General features: G+C 37.5%; 1 protein-coding gene across 1 annotated transcript; it reads left to right on the forward strand.

The window, feature by feature from the left end:
* Positions 1–11252: 11252 nt before the first annotated feature.
* On the forward strand, positions 11253–18151 carry IL21 (interleukin 21). The gene is made up of 5 exons (XM_029941337.1): positions 11253–11453; positions 11562–11597; positions 15938–16093; positions 17899–17976; positions 18073–18151. The coding sequence occupies exons 1-5, from the start codon at positions 11286–11288 to the stop codon at positions 18094–18096; spliced, it is 462 nt and encodes a 153-aa protein (XP_029797197.1). The 5' UTR covers positions 11253–11285; the 3' UTR covers positions 18097–18151.
* The last annotated feature ends 2639 nt before the right edge of the window (positions 18152–20790 follow it).

Consider the following 20790-nt stretch of genomic DNA (forward strand, 5'->3'; position numbering starts at 1 on the left):
ATCTCTAAAATGAATGATAATAATAGTTACCTCATAAAGGTGAGGATCAGGTGGCTTATTACACTTCATTGACTCCAAGTTGTTAATGATTGTAAGAGGCAACCTGGTTTGTGCGACATTAATATATGAAATATATTGTCCAAGAATACTGAAAGGTGTACCATGTACAAAACTGAGACTAATGCCTGGTGCAGAGTATGTACCGGTAAATGTGAACTGCAACTACCTATTAGCAACCCGCGGGCCACCATGGAACTGTGGGCTTGCCAAACCCGCTGTGGGCCATGATGTGGCTTCCTCACCCAAGGCAGAACACCTGGACATGGGCAGGTGACTCCACTCCTCTGGGCTCTGCAAATAGCGGGATCAATCAGTCACTTTAAAACTTTTGTTTCCTAGAGGGTTAACCTTTTTTCTAGACTAAATCTTACCTAGGACCCAGTGTGTAAAACAAGTAAAAGAGGATTTTCTCTGATTCAAGTAAGGGTGGAGGGGCACAAAAAATCACCAGCAGTGCAGTCTCTCCAAGGAGCCCTGTCAAGGCAGCAGTACTGCTTTGTTAACATAGTAAGATAATGCGTCTCCTAAAACTTCTATAGGTGTTTGTTAATTACTCTAAACTTTGTCAAATTTGACCTTATTGAAAGTCACCTTATTTGTGGCACATATTGGTGCCTAGTATGTTCACAAGATATGTAGACCAAACATACGTTCGGTGCACTTTTCTCATCTTCCTCTAGTTTGGTCTCCAAACTCCCTCAATCACATGTGACATGTCACAAGTCACACAAGTCACATGTGACTGAGGCTCTCCTTCCATCTCAATCAAGTCACCTCACAATCCCACCAGATGTAGTTTGATGCTCTCAGAACGCACAGCATGAGGGCATCAAACGTTTACTCTACACATAGCTTTCAGCTTTCAAGGACTTTTCATTCTAATGCCTTTTTCTTAAAACCCTCCTTGAGCTCTGTCTCAGGAAACCTCCACCCAATAGTAAATGTGATTTAATTAATGATAATTGCACATTGGTTATGATATGCAAGTGTTATATGGGAAACATATAACATATTCTCTTCCTGGAATATCCACATAAAACTTAGTAGGTGAAGGAAATAAAACAGAAATACTCATGTAAAAATATTTTCTCCCTAACGGTACTTGCTGGATGTGTGTGTGTGTGTGTGTGTGTGTGTGTGTGTGTGTGTCTGAGCGTTTCTCGGGTTCAGGGTGTATCATGTGCAAAGTAGGAACTAACAGTGTAGAGGTTTCCACAGAGGTCCTTGACTGTGGCAACTCAGAGAGCTTTGAACATGGGGAAAAATTAACACAGATGAGAGCTCTTTCTAAAATAAAACAGCTCCTTAGGAATTCAGAAAGTAAACAAAGTATATTCCCAAATTATCTTGTCCCCAAACACTAAGCAGATAGAGCCTTTTTACAGCTTTCCCTGACTTATATTTTCATAAATCAGGAAAAGGCAGAGTGTTGTTTTTCTGTAAAAATGTCATTGACTCATGGGGGTGGGGGGGGGCACAAAACAACAAAGATCAAATCCGAAAGGTCATAAAGAAAAGAGCTTTCTTTGTTCCTAAAAGAGAATATAGCATTCTAGTCATTTTACTTTAATACTTAGAAATTAGAAATCTTCGTTTAGTAAAACAGTTATAGTTAAAATATATTTTGGTTTTACGGTATGAGGACTGAACAAGAAACAAATTGGGATGGATGCAAACCAAGCTGGGGAAAGAGAAGAAACAAGAAATCTGGAATGAGTGAAACACAGAAGAAAAAGAATAGAGAGATCCAGAGAGAAAGTGAGTCAGAGTCAAAGGAGAGGAGGTGGACATTCAGAGCTTTCCTGGGCTCCCAGGATCATTTGGATTGTGGTCATCTGGGAGTCATCATTCTCAATGATTACTATTGACCTTCTTCAAGTGCCTGAATCCTTATATGTCAAGGTCTCCATTCTATAATTTTTATAAACCTTTTATTAATTTAGAGAGAGAGAGAGAGAGAGAGAGAGAGAGAGAGAGAGAGAGAGAGAGGATGAGTGGGGGAGAGGCAGAGAGAGAAGGAGACACAGAATCTGATGCAGGCTCCAGGCTCTGAGCTGTCAGCACAGAGCCTGATGCGAAGCTTGAACCCACAAACCACAAGATCATGACGTGAGCCGATGTTGGACACTTAACCGACTGAGCCACCTGGGTGCCCCTTTTTATGATTTTTAAAAATGTTTTTATTTTCTAAGGTCTCCATTCTAAATGTTCATCTTAACACCAACTCCATTAAAAATTATTCTCTAAACACAGTAGCAACAACCAGAGCAGTGGTTCTTAAAGCTGGGTAAAAATCAAGTCAAGGGCCAGAGTCCTACATCCCTGTCATGCTATTTAAGCTTCCAGTTGATGATACACATACAGATGGCAGAAGTAACCGGACTTTTGCTAAATATGCTGCCATGACCTGTGATGACTCAACTGTGGATATCCACAAACACTGAACTATCCATCTTTCATTAACTCTCTCTGTAAGCATGTTTCTTTTGTCTTCGGCTGTACTGATTTCCCCCTCCATGTCTATTTTTAAATTCTGGGAGCTAACTGGAGCAGATGAGTGTTCTAATGCTCTCATTACCATGAGAAGGCTTGAATAACATGGATAATTAAATAGATGTAAATAGCTACATTTTTGGCTATTAAACTGTCAAGATAGCTGATTTTCTGATTGACTTTGTCTACGGTATTCAAGACCCAAATGATTGTAGGAGTTTATTCAGTTTTTAATTTTTTCTTTTATGGATATAAAACATTAGAAAATTACTGTCAAGTCTTTCATTGGGCCAGGTTGTCACTGGTTCAAGAAAAGAGAGGCAAATGGATATCCCAACCCAGATTGCAAGTTGATTTTTTAATTAACCAAGACAAGACATACATTTGCATTCTGGATACCACTAGGAATAATTTTGCAAAAGGACTCCTTACCCCACCTTATCCCAAATCCATGTGTCTGAAGCATCATCATTGGGGTCCAATCCTTTCATGTAATATGAAGTTCAGAGACTGTTATGACCCAATGATATTGGCAATGAAGACAGTTTCCTGTTGTGGAGAGAAATGGTCAGGCTCTATAGACAGTGCACCCAATTGTTCAATGTTTCACTTAAGTTCTTTGTAACTTGATTTTCTTATCTGTAAGAAGGGATAATCAGAGCACTTACTTATCACATTGTTGCTTTAAATGAGGTAATGTCTGTAAAGCACTTAGCTATGTAAGTGTTTGTTCTAATAATTATTAATATTGCTATTTTTTATTGGTCCAAGGTCTCTTCCTAACAGGAGCTACCCCCTCTCTCTTTATTAGCCACAGAAGAGTCTCTCAGGTGTGACTGTTTCTCCATTTAAAGCCTGACTCCTTTGAGACTTTGAGCCCCGTGCTTTTGAGAAAATCTCACAGAGTCTGTTTTCCTTCCTCAGTACTCTTGTTTATTAGAGCTGTAGACACTGTACACAGAAAACCAATATTTAAAGAACTGAAGTACAAAAACTGTCCAAACATTCAGCACTAAAATGGCACTGAAAAATATTGAAATTTGATGTCTCAGATGCCATTTCAGGATTCTTCAGAACCTTGTCCCCCTGTGTGGTTTAAGATTGGATTTAAATGTACAAAATAATGACAGATTATGTCCAATCCATGTTTTAAAACAGTGGTATTCAGGGGGCCTATGAATCCATCCATACAGGGGGCATTGTCTATAGATTGGCTAAATCATCTTCAACCATATGGGTATTATTTTTCAAAAAAGTATATAGCTTGTCTAATGGTGAATTAAATGCAAATTCATTTAAAAGCACTCCTGAGTTCATAGGGACCCTCTTGGCATTGGAATTACTCAAGCAAGATGAACACTAAAGCAATTACTACCATTTACTGTTATGGGAAGTAAGACATTTTTGATACTAAACAGGAGTTCATGCCATAAAACATGAGATTCTCAGATGTAATATGAGACACCATAAAGGAAATAATATCAACATGTTTAACATATTTTTAATGGAAAGCGAGCCCTTTCAAGCAAGAAATAACCCAATAGATGGCAAAGGACATTAACAAGGATGTTCACAGAAAAGAAATGAGCTGATAATAAAGATATGAAAATAAGCCAAACTTAACTTTTTATGAAGGAAAGACAAACCAATAACAAGATACTTTGTTTTTGCCCACACATATTGGCAAATATTAAAATATTTTAATATTTTGAACATAAAGTATTTGAGACTGGAGGAGCAAAGAAAACCGTTGTTGGTGGGAGGGCATATTGATATGGCATGTTGGAGGGCAATTTGGCAGTTACTATCAAATTGTTAAAATGATATAATCTTTCCAACTGGAAAATGAAATGTGGGATATGTATCCTAAAGGGATATATTTCACATATGCTTAAAGATATATATGTGTGAATTATCAGGGAAATACAAATCAAGACCATGAGGAGATACCACCTTACACCTGTCAGAATGACTAAAATTAACAACCCAGGAAACAACAGATGTTGGCAAGGATGTAGAGAAAGGGGAGCCCTTTCATGCTGTTGGTGGGAATGCAAACTGGTGCAGCACTCGGAAAACAGTAAAAGAACTACTCTATGATCCAGCAATTCCACTAGTAGGTATTTTTTACTCAAAGGATGCAAGAATACTGATTTGAAAGGGCACATGCACCCTTTCATTTCATCGGCACATGCACCAGAATCATTATCAATAATAGCCAAATTATAGAGAGAGCGTAAATGTCCAGCTGATGAATGGATAAAGAAGATGTGGGGTGTAAATATCTATCTATCTATCTACACATATTACAGACACACACACACACACACACACACACACACACACACACACAACTGAATATTACTCAGCCAGCAAAAGAAAGAAATCTTGCCATCTACAGTGACATGATGGAGCTAGAGTGTATTATGTTAAATGAAATAAGTCAGTCAGAGAAAGACAAACACCGTATGATTTCACTCATATGGGGAATTTAAGAAACAACATAGATGAACATAGAGGAAGGGGCGGAAAGAGAGGGAGGCAAACTATAAGAGGGTCTTACCTACAGAGAACAAACACTGAGCTGCTGGCACGTAGGTAGGAGGGAGATGGTCTGACGGGGTGAGGGACATTAAGGAGGACACTTGTTTGAATGAGCACTTAGTGTTACATGTGAGTAATGAATCATTAAATTCTACACCTAAAACTAACATTACACTACATTACTAACTAGCATTTAAATAAAAACTTTAAAAAGAAACAACAAAAAAAAAGTAAAATTGCTTCAGTATTGCTTCAAAAAAAAAGATATAGATGTTTAAGAATGTTCGTTGCAGCACTCTTTATAGGAGATAAAAATTGAAAACAATACAAAATATCTATCAGTAGGGCTATGAATGAATAAATTATGGTATACAGCCATACAATGAAATATTAATTGAGCTATTTAAATGATATAGCCTCATATATGAATACTGCTGTCCCTGACATATTGTTAAGTAAAAAAAATATAGAATATGTATAGTATGATTAAATTTTTATTAAAAACACATTTTTCTATGTCTGCATCTCTATTTCCAAATATTTCTATCTCCATATATAATTCTATTTTATTCAATATCTATGTATCTATATTCTTTGATATTCTATGTACATAGAAAATGAGCCTAGACTGAAACATAGTAAACTCTCAAGACTGTCCCAGGAATGAAAACTGGGAAAGCAGAGTGAGTAATTTCATATTTTGCTTTTTACTTCATACGATTATATGTATTTTTAATTCTTTGTTTTATGACACAGATGTATTATTTTTGTAAATAGAAGATGAGAAGTAGTAATTTTCCAAAAATAGTCCTTCTTCTCAGAAACAGAAGTAACTGCCCAAAATGAGGCCTGCCTTCAGTCTGCAGACTCTCTCCATGAGATCCTGCTGCTGCCCGTTGGGAGAAAGGTGGGGTAGGTTCCTATTCAGGTTATTAACATGGGCTCAGCAGACACCCTAAGAAGAGGACACAGTGAAGATCAATATTGCATTTAAAATTTTTCATGATCATGTGTTCGGGGGTACAGGGCCAAGAAAGAAGATGTTTATAGCCACCCATCACTCTAGGGAGGGAGAGATAGTGTTTCTACAACATTGGACAGGATGCTACATGAAACTGGCGGAGCTTATCACATCTGAGGTGAGGCTGAGGTGGAGCTTGGTTGATGGAATGAAGGACATCTGATCTCTAGCCTCCCTGAGGCTGTGGGTGTCATAGTTACCTAGAGACCAGCCTATGGACAAGCCATCTGTCTAAATACCTTTAGTTTGAAGAAGTGCTACATATTAGAGTACCTTAATATAAAAAAATTTTTTTTAATGTTTTTTATTTACTTTTGAGAGACAGAGAGAGACAGCGTGAGCAGGGGAGGGCCAGAGAGAGAGGGAGACACAGAATCCTAAGACAAGCTCCAGGCTCTGAGCTAGCTGTCAGCACAGAGCCCAACATGGGGCTCGAACTCACAAACCGTGAGATCATGGCCTGAGCAAAGTTGAACGCTTAACCGACTGAGCCACCCAGGTGCCCTAGAGTACCTTAAGGTTACTTGAAACAATGGAAGGCTCTCTTCCCAGAGCTTGCTGTAGAAAATATCTAATTCTACCCATGAGAGGGCAAAGCTAGTGAAAACAGAAAGGGAGTATTTGACACATGGTGATCATAAGGAAAGGCTGCAAGACAGGACAAGGGAGCTGGACCAAATAATATACAGCACAGCTTTGCCCTTACAAAACCATGAAGTAGCAGCATTCATTTTCAGACTTCAACTCCTCCTTCCTTTTATTCGTCCTACCCTCAGCCTATTCTTCCTGGCTGGAAGCCTTCCTTCAGTTCCCAGGCTTGGTTCCCACCCAGACCAGGGAGTCTCTAAGCACAGCCATTAGACAAAATTCTTAAAATATGTCCAAAAATCCCCTTGGTGGGTCACTAGACCTTCATGTTTTCATGGTGATGACCTGGGATATTTTTCTGGAAAGAATGCATATAGAAGAGCCCACCACCTCATTGCAAGGCGCCACATTAATATAGAAGCTAAATAAAAGCAGTGTGCTTGCTACACGAGGGGCAGACTGCTGCCCCTCAGCTTTTCCCGCCACACACTCACACAGCGGTGTATGTATGTGGAAGAAGCATGGGTCACCCTGCCCTTCACAGAAGTCCCTGGAGCCTGAAAAATAAAAATAGCAACTGCCTGGTATTTCCTTTGAGAAGTGGATGAAATTCAAGGTTTTTCTCTTGCCACAAACATAGACACCAAATATTACAAGTAATTTCAGGAGGCTCATAGTCCTCTGAAACACATTAAGAGTGGTCCTTGTGGGGTGGGGGGAGTCCATAATGTCAAAATAAACTCTCTTGTGCTAATGGGGAAGGACCACGAGAGGAATGGCACCAGGGTTTTAAAATACTCAAGCTCAGTTGCGCCAAGTGTAAAAAGAAGAAATAGTTGGTTTTTCATTCTCTCTCCTTTCCTCCATCATCTCCCTTTTTTCTTCCCCCTCAAGAATAAATCCTATATCTTAGTCTTGCCGTAGAGTATAACTAGTTGCTGTTGAGGCTTAAATGTGACCCCTTCCAGACAAAATACAGTCAGTTCTGGTATAACATGACACATACTTTCCTAAAAATCATTGCACTATACAACATTGCACAATAACAACCACAGAGTTTATGGGGAAAATGAAATTAGAAGACAATACTCGAAAAAATGTCAGTGACACTTAAAAAGATGATAAGAAACTAATAAAAAAGCAGTTTTACACATGTTAAATAGTTAAGAAATACATAAATACTACAATACATATGGCACCTTACCTAGAAAAAGACCTGAAGTTTGCCCGTGGAGGTGAATGTGAGAGCTATTGAAAAATGGCAACAGAGGGTTTTCGAGCGCGGAGAATTGTAATACCAGATGTGGATGAGTGTGGCTCATGACACACTCGGTGAACTGAGGCAGCTGGGGGTGTCTGCAGCGTGCGCGTGCGTTCTGTGCGTCCCTAAGCAGCTCAGGTCAGCTAAAGGCAGCTTCCTGCGTTCACTTAGTGTTTCTTAAAGATGAAATCACACAAACACAAAATCTTCTTATACTAAAATTGTTCCCGATATATTTAATCAGTGAAATAAATTCTCATTTTTTCTACACACATTATAGCAGGACAAAACCAAGGTTATAAAAATGATTATAATATAAAGTATAAAAAGTCATTAAGGCCCCAATGGAATGATGCCATAAAGGTAGCAGTAAGGTTATCTGGAAGCAGTGGATATGTAACTAAACTCAACTAAATCTGAGTCTCCTCACTCCTACCCTAAATTCCATCTCAAGAGAGTGATAAAGTCAAGTGAAATGCTACGTGGACTCCATAATTTGGAAACATACTGCCAATCCTAAGCAAATCCTCCTTGGTGCTAGAAAGAACGTGTAACAATATACACCAGACTTCCCGGATGTCCTCATTACATCTTTTTGTCCTTATCGTCCCACACCATGTGGCAGCCAACACTAATCTTCCTTCCATCTTCCCCAGCATCCTTTTCCCCCTCTATGTGCTCCCCTCAAAACCTCAGCAAACAAAACTCCAGCCTTTATGGGTTCTTTCATTACACCTTCCTCTCTTTCCCACCTTCTTCCCAAGAGTAAGAACTCAATACACAGGTGTAGAACTTTTCTTTTGCTGCTGTAACAAATTACCCCAGAACCAGTGGCTTAAAACAGCACAAAAGTTATTCTTTCACAGTTCTAGAGGTCAAAGGTCTAAAATGAGCTTTATGGGGCTAAAATCAGGGTGTTGGCAGGATGCACTCTGGTAGGCTCCAGGGGAGAACTTGTTCCTTGCCTTTTCCGGCTTCTAGGGGCTGCCTGAATATACTATCTTCTGGTCCCGTATTACTCTGACCTCTGCTTCTTTAATCACATCTTCTCTGCCTCCCGACATGCCTGACTTCCTCTTATAAGTGATCCTGTGATTATATCGGGCACACCTGGATAATGTGGGATACTCTCACATCTCAAGACCCTAATTTAAACACATCTGCAAAGTCCCTTTTTCTATTTAGAAATAGACGAAGGTAGCATGTTCACAGGTTCCAGGGATTCGCCTCCACACCAGTGATAATGTTCAAAATGCTTCACAACTGAAAATGCCACTTAAGGCAGGGTGTTTGATTCTCAGAAAGTTCTTAGATTATAATATTGCAGCAGGATGCTGCAGATCCGGGCATGCTGGTTGATGGATAGTAGAGAGGGCTGGAAGGTCTGAGGGAGGGACTTGGGTTTGTAGGGTGCTGGTGAGGCACTCAGGGCTGTGAGGAATGGTTCTCTCTAAGCAATATGGAAGACTTTCCACTTTGTTACAGTCGGCATAGCCACATTAATGCATTTCGGCTGACCGCTAACCTGCCATCCTCCTTCTTATCCGCAATCAGTGCACAAACTTTCTGGGATTTTATTATGTGCTGAATTCAACCCCCTTTACTGGGAATATCTATTTAAGCCTCATCACAACCCAGTGATTAGCTCTACACTTATTTTCCTTTTTTGATAACATATCTGGGGTCATATGTGCTATTAATTGCTAGGGCCTGAATCTGAACTGAAGCACTTTACTTTAGAAATTGAGCTCTTAACCACTGTGGTTAGGGTCTACAAGGAGACTCACATCTCTTTAGCCAGATCAGGAAAGCATGTACAAAGACTGTGCAGGCAAGTCAACCTCAAGGTTGAGGTATTAGGTGACAACACATAGTCCGCATGCATTTCATAGGTTTACATAGAACCATCTCCTACAGAATTTAATAATTATTGAGAGGGCTTCTAGATCATACAGCAAGAATTCTTATCTACTTTGGAAGCACCAAACCTGAGTAGTCTTGAATAGATAATCTATGACAAAAAAAAAATCCATAGTCAAGCGAATCAAGTACAAACTCTAATTTATCTTGGCTACATAACAGTCTAGAATAAAGTATGGTTGTAAGCATGCAATGAAACAGATGAAGAAATAAATAAGTAAAATCTATAGTCAAAAGTTTTATTTCTAAGACCTAGCTGATGGTGGTACAAAACTACTTCTGGTTAGAATATTATATTTAACCTTCTTAAATGGGCAGAGCAGTAGAGATAGAAGAAGCAGCAGAGAGGAGGATGATAAAACCACTTCTGGACTTTTATAACCTCTACCTGGTCATAGTTAGAAATGTGTGGCTCATCCCCAGATGAAATAATATCTAATAGAAATAAGTAACACTATTCCCCACAAATAATAATTGATGGGTATTTTTGATTTTCCTGTTGAAAGAGTTTTTGGTTTGGACAGGAATGAGTATTAGTACCTTTCATTCATTTAACTGATGCATTATACAGAAAAGATGCACGTTAGAGAGGTGTTGTTTTTTAATGAAGGTAGAGTGAGATTCTGATTGTGCGATGGGATGAATTTCTTTAGGGTCTCTTAGAATCACTTGTGATTACATACATTTAAAACAAATTAGGTAAAACGTTAGAAGTCAAGGTTAATGTTATTTAAAGAGGCTGTCAGGGAGAACTGTAAGCAAATTCCACTTTAAACCCTTTAACCTAATTAAAAGCCTAAAATATTCTTGCTAGTTTGGAAAATACCCCTGATATTTAAAATTTCCTAAAATGTGGCTCCTCTCCTACCTTTACAATGGAATACTGGATGATTTCAGTCAAAAGGTAAAGTTATTACCATAAGAAAAAGTCCTGCAAGAAAGCACATGTTGCCACTTTACTCATTAGTGAAGTGCCTTATGACTGTTAGAGGGAACAGGTAAGATGCTAGGGGAGGCAGAGAAAGAGAGATCAAAGTGTTTTTGTTTACTTCTTTGAAGTTTTGTAGTACCTACTGTTTACCATGCACTCTTCTTGATTCATGCTGAAAATTGGAATTCACCCGTTTCTCTTTTTCCTGTCTAAGATGCAGATGGGGCACATTTCGTTGACTCCATCAATCCCTGCCCCCCACGCATTAGCACATGCACACGTATACCTAGCCAGTGGAAAAGAAAAAAGAGTTACTCACATTCATCCATTTTACAAAGATTTCCAGGCTGCAATGGGAGGGCTTTACCTCTCCCTGAAGGATGAATAAATAGGTAGCTTTACTGACAACCTGTTCAGTGTCAAACTGCAGTGAAAACTGAGACCAAGATCTTGCTCTAGTGGCACTTATGAGATCCAGTGCTGGCAACATGGAGAAGATAGTCATCTGCCTGATGGTCATCTTCTTGGGGACAATAGCTCATAAGTCAAGCTTCCAACAGCAGGATCTCCTCTTGATTAGAATGCGTCAACTTATAGATATTGTTGATCAGCTGCAAAATTATGTGAATGATTTGGTAAGGCCATATTTGTCACAACAAAATTTAAATATTATTCTTCAACTAATATAATAGGAGCTTTTTGACTTATAAAAATAACCCAGAACTAATTTTCTTTGGCTCTAGGAACCTGAACCTCTGCCAGCTCCAGAAGATGTAAAGGTAAGACCAGTCGAATTTATTTGTGATAATATTTGTGATATAAGTTTTAAAATCCCGTTAAGAAAGCCATTAACATAATTATCAAGGAATATACTTAATTTAAGTGAATTTGGGGGTTTAAGAGTTGGTAAAATAGTTACTCCTATTTTGGTCAAATATTCACTGATTTACCAGCAAGCTAATCATAAAAACACTACATACCTTATAAAATATATTTTTATCTTCCAATATCTCTAAGAGTCCTTCCAAGTAGCACTGTTGAGACAGAATAACAAAGCTAGAAAACAAATATATTCCATGATCAGTTTCTGAATAATGACCAACTAAATTTTCAGAGCTCTTGTAGAATGAAAGTTCTTGAGCCCTCCTTTGCAAACCTACCTAGCAAATATAGACACACACCGGAAGAAACAGAATTCACCTTTTAATAATAAAAAAAGAAAGAAAAGAAAGGAAGGAAGGAAGAGAGAAAGAAGAAAGATCAGATTACAGGCACTGCATGGAAGAATGGTAGTATGGAAGTCAAGGCTGTTCTTTAGAATATAATTCCATATACCTTGGCCTCAGTGAGTCTTGTCTTGGCCCTTGGAGAGGTCTTTCAAAAGAACTTTTTTCAAAAACTCATCCCATTCTCTTAAGCCACTTAAATCCATTAGGTCCGAGGAAGGAAACACCTAGCATATAGTTCAAGAGTGCTGCGTGCTGATCTTTTCCTTAGTAACTTGGCTCTAGTCTTCACGTCTGGTACCCTGAGGATAGAAATGCAATTGGGGAAATGTTTTCAATGTCTCAGACCTTTAACTGCATAAATTAGAACAACTATAAAAGTGCTACCAGTAATTAGGACACTACAGAGGGAGAGACATATGAAGATACATTGCAAAGAAAACAATTATCGTAAATGACTATGTGTAAAAGTTTAGAAAGTGAATGAGTCACAACCATTGCTTTTCTCTAAAATTCACTCTCTAGCTCTGAACTTAACCACTCTCCTTTACTAGGTCCTTTTCTAATAAGCAGCATCTAAAATGAAAGCAGCACATTCAGCTTTTTGGAAAGCTTTTTTCAATAAGTGAGAATATTTCTTAATGGATGACCTAATTATCAAAACATACATTTGCAGCATCTCACACATTTGGTTTAACTGCTATTACTTTAGACTAACCCTATCTATAACTTGCAAAATAAGAAATAAGAAAGATTTCCCATTTCCTAACTTGAGTTGATCCAGTGGGTACTACCTATGCTTTGTTAAAGATAGAGGCTTTATATCTTACATCATTATGAGAAGATTTCATCTCAGTGACACCTTATCTAGCTGACAATCTTATTAAACAATGCTGGCTATGATACAAGTGAGTAATAGTATAACTAAGATCTTTAAGCTAAGCTGGCAGGCAAACTTAAGAAGGAAGAAAATAATTCAAGGCCACAGTAACATTATGTCAAGTTTTTCAGGGCAAGCATCAAAGCAGGGACCAGAAGAGATTTAAAAAGATTAAGAAGATTAAGGAAAATAAATTTATTTACATGTTGCATGTAAATGTTGTTACACTGTGATTATCTCAGATCCCTGATTGACTTTGCCAGGCATTGTTCTCTTTCTTATAATTGTATAACCAGTGATCCTCAGCTGGTAATGACTTCGCCCCCTGAGAACATCTGACTTTGGAGAAATTTTTGGTTGTCACAATTATATGTAGGGGAATGCTTTCTACTTGTCAGATATGCTACTAAACATTCTAGAATGCACAGAAAAGTCCTAACAACAATGAATTATATAGCCCAAAATGTTAATTGTATTGCTATTGAGGAACCGTGATATAAAACTAGGTTGTGTGGGGGACATAGGTATCTAGCCCAAGACTTCCTAGTGTGAGTGGCCAGGCCTTTCTGTGAGGAGGAAAAAGTAGGTTGAAAATAAGCTATAAGGAGGCAAATATTTTCAAATATTCAACTGCAAAACAACAAAGCCAAATGTGCTTCCTTGCAAAAGCAGCACTTGACTGTTCTCTTTGTTACTCTTGCTTTTAATTTCCATACTGCTCCCTCTATTTTGCAATAATGTAGGACATGCAACTCTTCATATTATCAGGTATTGAAGGATGAGAGAATCGAAGCCTTGCCCTCAGAGTTTGCTGTGACCAAGGTGTAGCAAAGGAAAATACTTGTTATGCTCCCAGATGGTGGCTGTACACAGGAATTTGGACTCCTCCTGTAAAGCCCATGAGTGACAGGTCATCTATGGCTGCCTGAAGCAAGGTTACTATCTCCACTTCCCTCCCCAGTGCGTCTGTAAGGCAGTTGTCAGGACAGCTCCCCCACTTCTTTTCCTCTCCAGGCTGCCGTTGGTGTGTGTCTGAAGCCCAATCCAGCAGTTAGCCATCCAGGTCCGCACATGGCAAGGGACAGCTCTGCTGCTTGCAGAAAGCACAGAGCAACATACCACCGCCTACTGACTCAGGTAAACACGGAAAGGCAGGAGAGACAGTGCAGCCTGTCAGTGTCCAGATGCCATTCAGAAGCTTTCAGAAAAGCTTTCTCAGTATAAAGTCTTTCATCACTGATCCTGACCATTCCTGGCAATATCAAGGGAGTTCATTTGGTAGGGCCCCTATACTTCTTTGGAACATAACTTTCTTTCAACATACCCATGTAAATGTTAACTCAGCAAAATGGGCTTCTGTGAGAAATGCTGGTTTCTCAGATCATCACGAATGAAGCAGTTAGTGTTTTCAGTTTCAGCTGGAAAATTTACCTCTTTAAATATGAATATTATTTTTTTCCAGTAAGTTAAGCCGGTTGTGGTCAAAAAGAAGAGAAAAGAAAAAACTTCAACAAACATGAGCATGTGGTTTTCAAGGAAAAAAAAGTGCTATAATTAACATTTATAAATAGTTTCTATTAAATAAGCATTTTGGCAAACATATGGAAAGGATATTACCTTGCCCTTATGAGAGAGGCAAGCTGCTCTGATATAAGGAAACCAGATAAGCTGGTTCTCAGCTTGTGGCTCTGTATGCAAAGCAAACCTGACAGGCTTGTGTCTTAATGATGCATGTTATTAATCAACATTCATATTGGGCAAGCATATGGGTTGGAAAATGCAAAGCAGGCCAGATGCTATTTTCAGCTGGTTGTCCCTGAGAAGACTCAGGTAATTTTGTTATATATGGGACTGCCCTTGTAGGAACTGAGAGACATTGAGGTTTCTGGTTTTATATGGCAGTGTTTTCCATACACATTAGTGAGATGAGGATACAGATGAGGGTGGAGTGGGGTGCAGAGAGAATAGCATGATAGACACACATTGCTGAAAGAAAACAGAAACTTGGGTCCAAGGTTTTAGATCAGCATTAATATGTTTTTAATAAGTCAATTTAAATTTTGTTTTCAATATACCCCCATTTTATTTTCAGTTCCATTTCTAACGTGTTTGACTTACTAGTCTCTAGTTATTTGACTAAACCAAGAGACGAGGTTTTGACCCTTGTTCTGTCCACTTCTCCATTCTTTGAGACACTACCCTAAGCTTCTAAGGAACTTTCCTCCCTCCCATTGGTTGGGCAAGTCTCAAATTCTGTTCCTCGACTACTTGGCTCAGGCAGAATCCTACCTTGACTGACCTAAGAGTGTGAATAGGATTTTAGAACACTCATGTGTAGTCTGTCACAGGTGTACAGAGTCTTAGATGTGGAATATGCCATCAGAGGTAGGTAGCCACTTCCTTCACCAAAGTAGGGTCATTAACTCATTTACTTCATTTGACGACTCCACACATATTTATTGAGCTTTCACGAGCAACAAGACAGGATGCCAGGTGTGGTGCAAGGTAAGATGCTTCTCAAGACATGTCACTGTCACTGTTAGATGCTTCCATGAACGTTGTAGAGAGAAACAAACAAGCAAAAACCAAATAAAAAAGGTTACTAATCAGACTACAGCACATCTCACTCAAAGCTGCAACCATAGTGTAACCTCTAGAAAATTTGTTCTAATAGCAAACTAACTCTCCCTTATAAAATAACATAAAGATCATGCCCACCACCCAGACCTCAAAATGGCATTAGAAATGGAAAACTTAGGCTCCTTCCTCTTGCCTGTGAGGCAGGGAAATGTCTTCTCTTCTCTAATACAGGATGAAATTTTACATTGCAGGTGCTGCCTCCTGTTCAGCCCAAAGATTAAGTAGGATGTGAACTCCTTTCTCAAAATCTGCTAAAATAAATGTGATCAAATACGCTGTAGTAAAAGTAGAAAAAGAGGACTAGAAACGTCATTTTTTACTTTCTGCATAAGTTTTGTTTTGGGAACATATATATCTATTCTTTCTTTTTCAGAGACATTGTGAACGGTCAGCCTTTTCATGTTTTCAGAAGGCCCAACTAAAGGCAGCAAATACAGGAGGCAATGAACAGATAATCAATGTATTAACTAAACAGTTGAAGAGGAAACTACCTCCCATAAATGCAGGCAGAAGACAAAAACACAGACCAGTAAGATTGTCATTTGTGATTTCTCTAAATTGTACTTATTGACTACATCTCCTACATTACATCACACACACACAAACACACACCCTCACATTTGTAGCCAAAGATTCCAGTGCCTTCCTTCCTGTTGCATGTTGTCTTTTATGGGGTGTTTTGAGAAGTGAAGTCACCTCTTCCAAATCCACAAACTTGAAAGTGCCCAGAAATCCTATAAGAATTTTCTCTGGTAGCTGGAATAAGTTGAAATAGTCTCCCAAGGTAAGGAAGGCACTAGGTAGAGAAGCCAATTGTGACTTAGGAGTTAAATATTTTTCTCTTATCATATGGTCATATATACCTTGTATTCTTATTAACAGGAGCTAGAGTCTAGTTTTCCTATAAGAAAAGAGACAGCCTACAAGAGACCAAGAAACATCTCAATTTTTGCCTTTTCTTAAAGAATATTATTGTTGTATACAATCACAGAATCAGTACTATACTTATATAGATAGATCCCATTATTTGGCTGGAGAATTTTAATAGTCCCTAGTTTTCGGAGGCCCCAAGATCCTCTTGTATATTTCTTCCTATGCCAACTCATAAGCAATGCCGATGCTCCCAAGACTAATTCAAGAATTAATCAAAACCAGTGGAATAACAGATAAGATTAATTACTCCAAAATATTTCTTAAATAATTTCTCTCTCTTCCAAGGATTTCACATATGATTCAAGTGGAATCTTAATGACACTATCAAAATGACTTTTATTTCCTATTATTTCTTAACCAGGTTGCAATGTGAAAATTATCCCTCTAAAACTTCCTTAGAAAGAAAGGAGCAGAGTCTGTCTTTGAAACCCAGTAGCAAAGACTTAATGAAATGGCAGTGCTGGCAGGGAACTTAAAGCTATCTAGTTAAGCACCTTTACATGGTAGATAGGAAATGAGACCTCATTGAGTGACTTATCCAAGCCCCGCAAATACTAAGTTGCAGAATGAGAACTAGAACTTATGTCGCCTACCTTCCAATAAAAGGCTCTCACCACAACATCAAATGGGCTTAGCGACATTGACTACCGAGCAGTGGCGTGGCGTCTGAGCTCTCAAAAGGCATAAGGATAAAGAAGAAATACCCATAATTTTTTTTAATATAAGCTGGCAAGACACATGAAAAATTGATCAATCTCCATATAATCAAATAAATGCAAGTTAAGGAAATCCTACCTTTAAATTAAAAATGTTAACAAAACTCAATAATAGTAAGAATGCTTTGCATGAATACAGGTGAACCTTTTTTACAATATACAGCAAGAGAAAAAATTTTATTCCCTTAATTTAGTAATTGTACTTATAGAAATTTCAAATAAAGATATATATATATATATATATTATTCAGAAATGTTCTTGCAGCATTGTATGCAATAGTGAAAAGTCAGGACAATCTATGGTTCCAAAAACAGTAATAGTTTGATGTTACATTGGAATACAGAGCAACAATAACATACATTTTTAAAGAATATTTAACAAGTAGAAAATGTATATGTTGTATATGTTGAGTGTAAATAAAGCAAATTACAAACCAGTGTAAATAACATAAATGCAAAGAAAGAAACATTGCTGGGAGGATATGCATCAAAAGATTGCAGTCATTCTCTCTGAGGATAGGGATAACAAGTGATATTTTCCCATTGTTATCTCCTGAACAATTTTATGCACATCTCGATTTTCTTTTCAGTGAACATGATTTATACCTCTAATTGGAAAAAATATATTTTAACTGAACATTTAATTAAATGGGGAAAATGTTGAACTTTTTTTATTGATTTCTAGACATGCCCCTCATGTGATTCTTATGAGAAAACACCACCAAAAGAATTCCTAGAGAGGCTGAAATCACTCATCCAAAAGGTATGCAACTGAAATTGTATTTAATTTTCTACTTCATATTTATCTATCCAGATTTCTTCTTATGTTTATGTTCCTCATGGTATACTATTTCCACAGATGATTCATCAGCATCTCTCCTAGAAAACATGAGATATGAAGGTTCCTGAGGATCTAACTTGAAGCTGGACACTATATTACATACTCTAACACAGTAGTGAAACTCACTTCTTGGTATTCTAAATGGAGGAGTACAACATATTAGTGATGGGGGAAAGACTCAGATCAATATTTCAAGTCAGGATTATTTCCCCCCAGTTACTATGCAGTTCTTCAGTTTGATCCACATGTTCTGTGTCTGGTCAACTTGAAAAAGCCATCTACTCAATTAAGAGTCTGATTTCCTATGTTATGGATTTCTAAAAGTTTCACTTTATACTATTGCCCAAATATGACATTCCTTGACTGGGGGAGAAGCTTAACAGTTTTTAACTTAAAAATTTTAAACAAAAACATAATTTGGGAATTTAGTGGTCTTATGTTAACCTTGACTTTGATTACCACAGGAATATGGTCTCTGATGATCATTAACTTAAAAGTTATATACCTTCATTCAAGCTGAGAAATATGGAAGCATAGGGTCGAGATGAAAAGTTGGTCTTTATTCTTTTAAGGAAATGAAAATCGAGTGTTTAAAAATGTGTATCTGAAGAGTTTATTTTTTATCTCAGAATATCTAACGTATAAATATATAGTTTATTTATGTGCCAGGGGATACCTTTACTAGATGGCTACAAAAAAGGTTTACTTCTTTATTGGGATTTATCAAAAATATTTAAATGCTATAGATATGAATGTATTTATGGAATACACTCTTAGTCCTTTTTTTCTTTAAGTTTTAACATATCTTCCCCAGTTCAAGTTCCCTTATAAGCTAACATTTTAAGCTTGTGGAAATGGCAACTAAAACGTAGAGAGGGGCATATTCAGGTGGTCTCCTGGAACAAAATGCATTTTAAAAAAAGTCTTGTAGCTCTCTTCTCAAATCATGTTTTAATGATTATATAGGAGCGAGCTAGTAACTCCAAATGTCTGTCACATTTCTTCCTTTCTTTTCTTTCTTCTTTTGAATATGACAGACACTTTGTGCTTGCATGCTTTGCGTAAGGCAAATTCAATCACATATATCAAATCAAAATCAGGAGACAAATCAAGAAGCCAAGACTTCTGTCCTAACAGAAAACAGACTTTTGCATAAACATTTCAATCTTTCAACCATGAATAGTAAAAGTAAGCAACTGCTCTAACTGCCATTTCTTATTAACTCCAGCAGAGTTTATTTAAATATGAAATTAAAAACTCTAGAAAAATAAAAATTTTGCTAGAACGTTATAAGCTATTTGAGAATCTCTTATTGTTAAAATGGCTGTGAATGTGCAAGAGGATGTGGGATGGGAAATACTGTATGTTCTGAGAAGAAAAGTTATCGATTTGAAAGTATTATAAAAAACAAGTGCAGATAAATTTATAGTCCTTAAAGATATATTAGCCATCAATTATTTCATCAAATCTCAATGAAATGTATCATCAAAAACAAGGTATTCTATCTTGAAAATGTAAAATGTTATCACAAAGGGATCATGTAAGCAATAATGATGATAACATGCATGTCAAGCCTACCTATGTGTCAAATGGTGCCAGCCCACATTGTTGGGAGAAAGTAGGAAGCAGCCACAAAGCTGACTAGGGAAGGGTAAAGTCTTTATTTCTTGTTTCTGGCTTTATAGTTGGTGACTTCTTTAACACTGTGATTTTATATTTAAAATAATATATTTATTTTGGTGTGTTTACTGTTAAAATCTCTGTTCTAATCCTTTGACCAGAGATTCTACCTTAAAAGTAAAAATAATTTAATGGGGTGTTAGTTAAGAACCTTCACTAAACTGAGCTTAAAGACTCAGGTAAAGATCCTAGCAATACTCCAAGAAAAGCACTGCATTGAAATAAACAAGATGAAGAAGTAAGAGGTGAACAGCTCCACCTTCACTGCTCTGTGTTCAAGACTTAAGCAGCCTTCAAAAGAGATAGAAGGCTTACCTATGAACATTACTGTTCACCTACGAATGGTAATACAGGAGACCTGAAATCTTGCTGCCTGTGAAATCATGGTCACTTGCTTAAATTTGGGGGATTTCTGTTTCCTTATCTGTACAATGAGGATGTTGGACTGAATCTCTAAGGTCTATTCTACCTTTTTTAGAGTTTTATGAGTCTATGTGTCTAAAATTCTGGATGTTCTGGTTACCCTTACAGGAACATCTAACCATACTTGTGAGTAAAACTTTTATTAAATCTGATGTTCAGTTGCACAACCATATTCAATAGCATTTGTAGCAATGCTCACTGCGGGAACAAAGGAAATGTTCCCCCTCCCCCCCAAAAAAGGAAGGAAGAAAGAAAAGAAAAGACAGAAAAACATTGCAGTAGGTCATGGAAGTTCAGGGAAAATTAATCATGATTTTTATTATTGTAGCTGAAAGTGTCTTCTTTGGACACTTGTATAAAATTGTAGCATTATTATTCTATATTATTGCTCTGTTGTATTTACACTTGCATCTGAGAATTTAGTTTTAATACAAACTATGTACTTTATAACTTAATAATTATTTATTATATATTTGATTTTAAATGTTTATGTTCATGGCTTCTTATTTAAGACTTGATCATATTAAATACTTCCCAGTCAGTACAACTGTTTTTTGTGATTCCCTGGAAACCCTTAATTCAATAGTCTTAGCAGAAAATAAAAGATGATCCTCAGTTTCTGGGAGCATATTG

Source organism: Suricata suricatta, chromosome 1 (assembly GCF_006229205.1).
Source record: "Suricata suricatta isolate VVHF042 chromosome 1, meerkat_22Aug2017_6uvM2_HiC, whole genome shotgun sequence".
NCBI lineage: Eukaryota > Metazoa > Chordata > Mammalia > Carnivora > Herpestidae > Suricata > Suricata suricatta.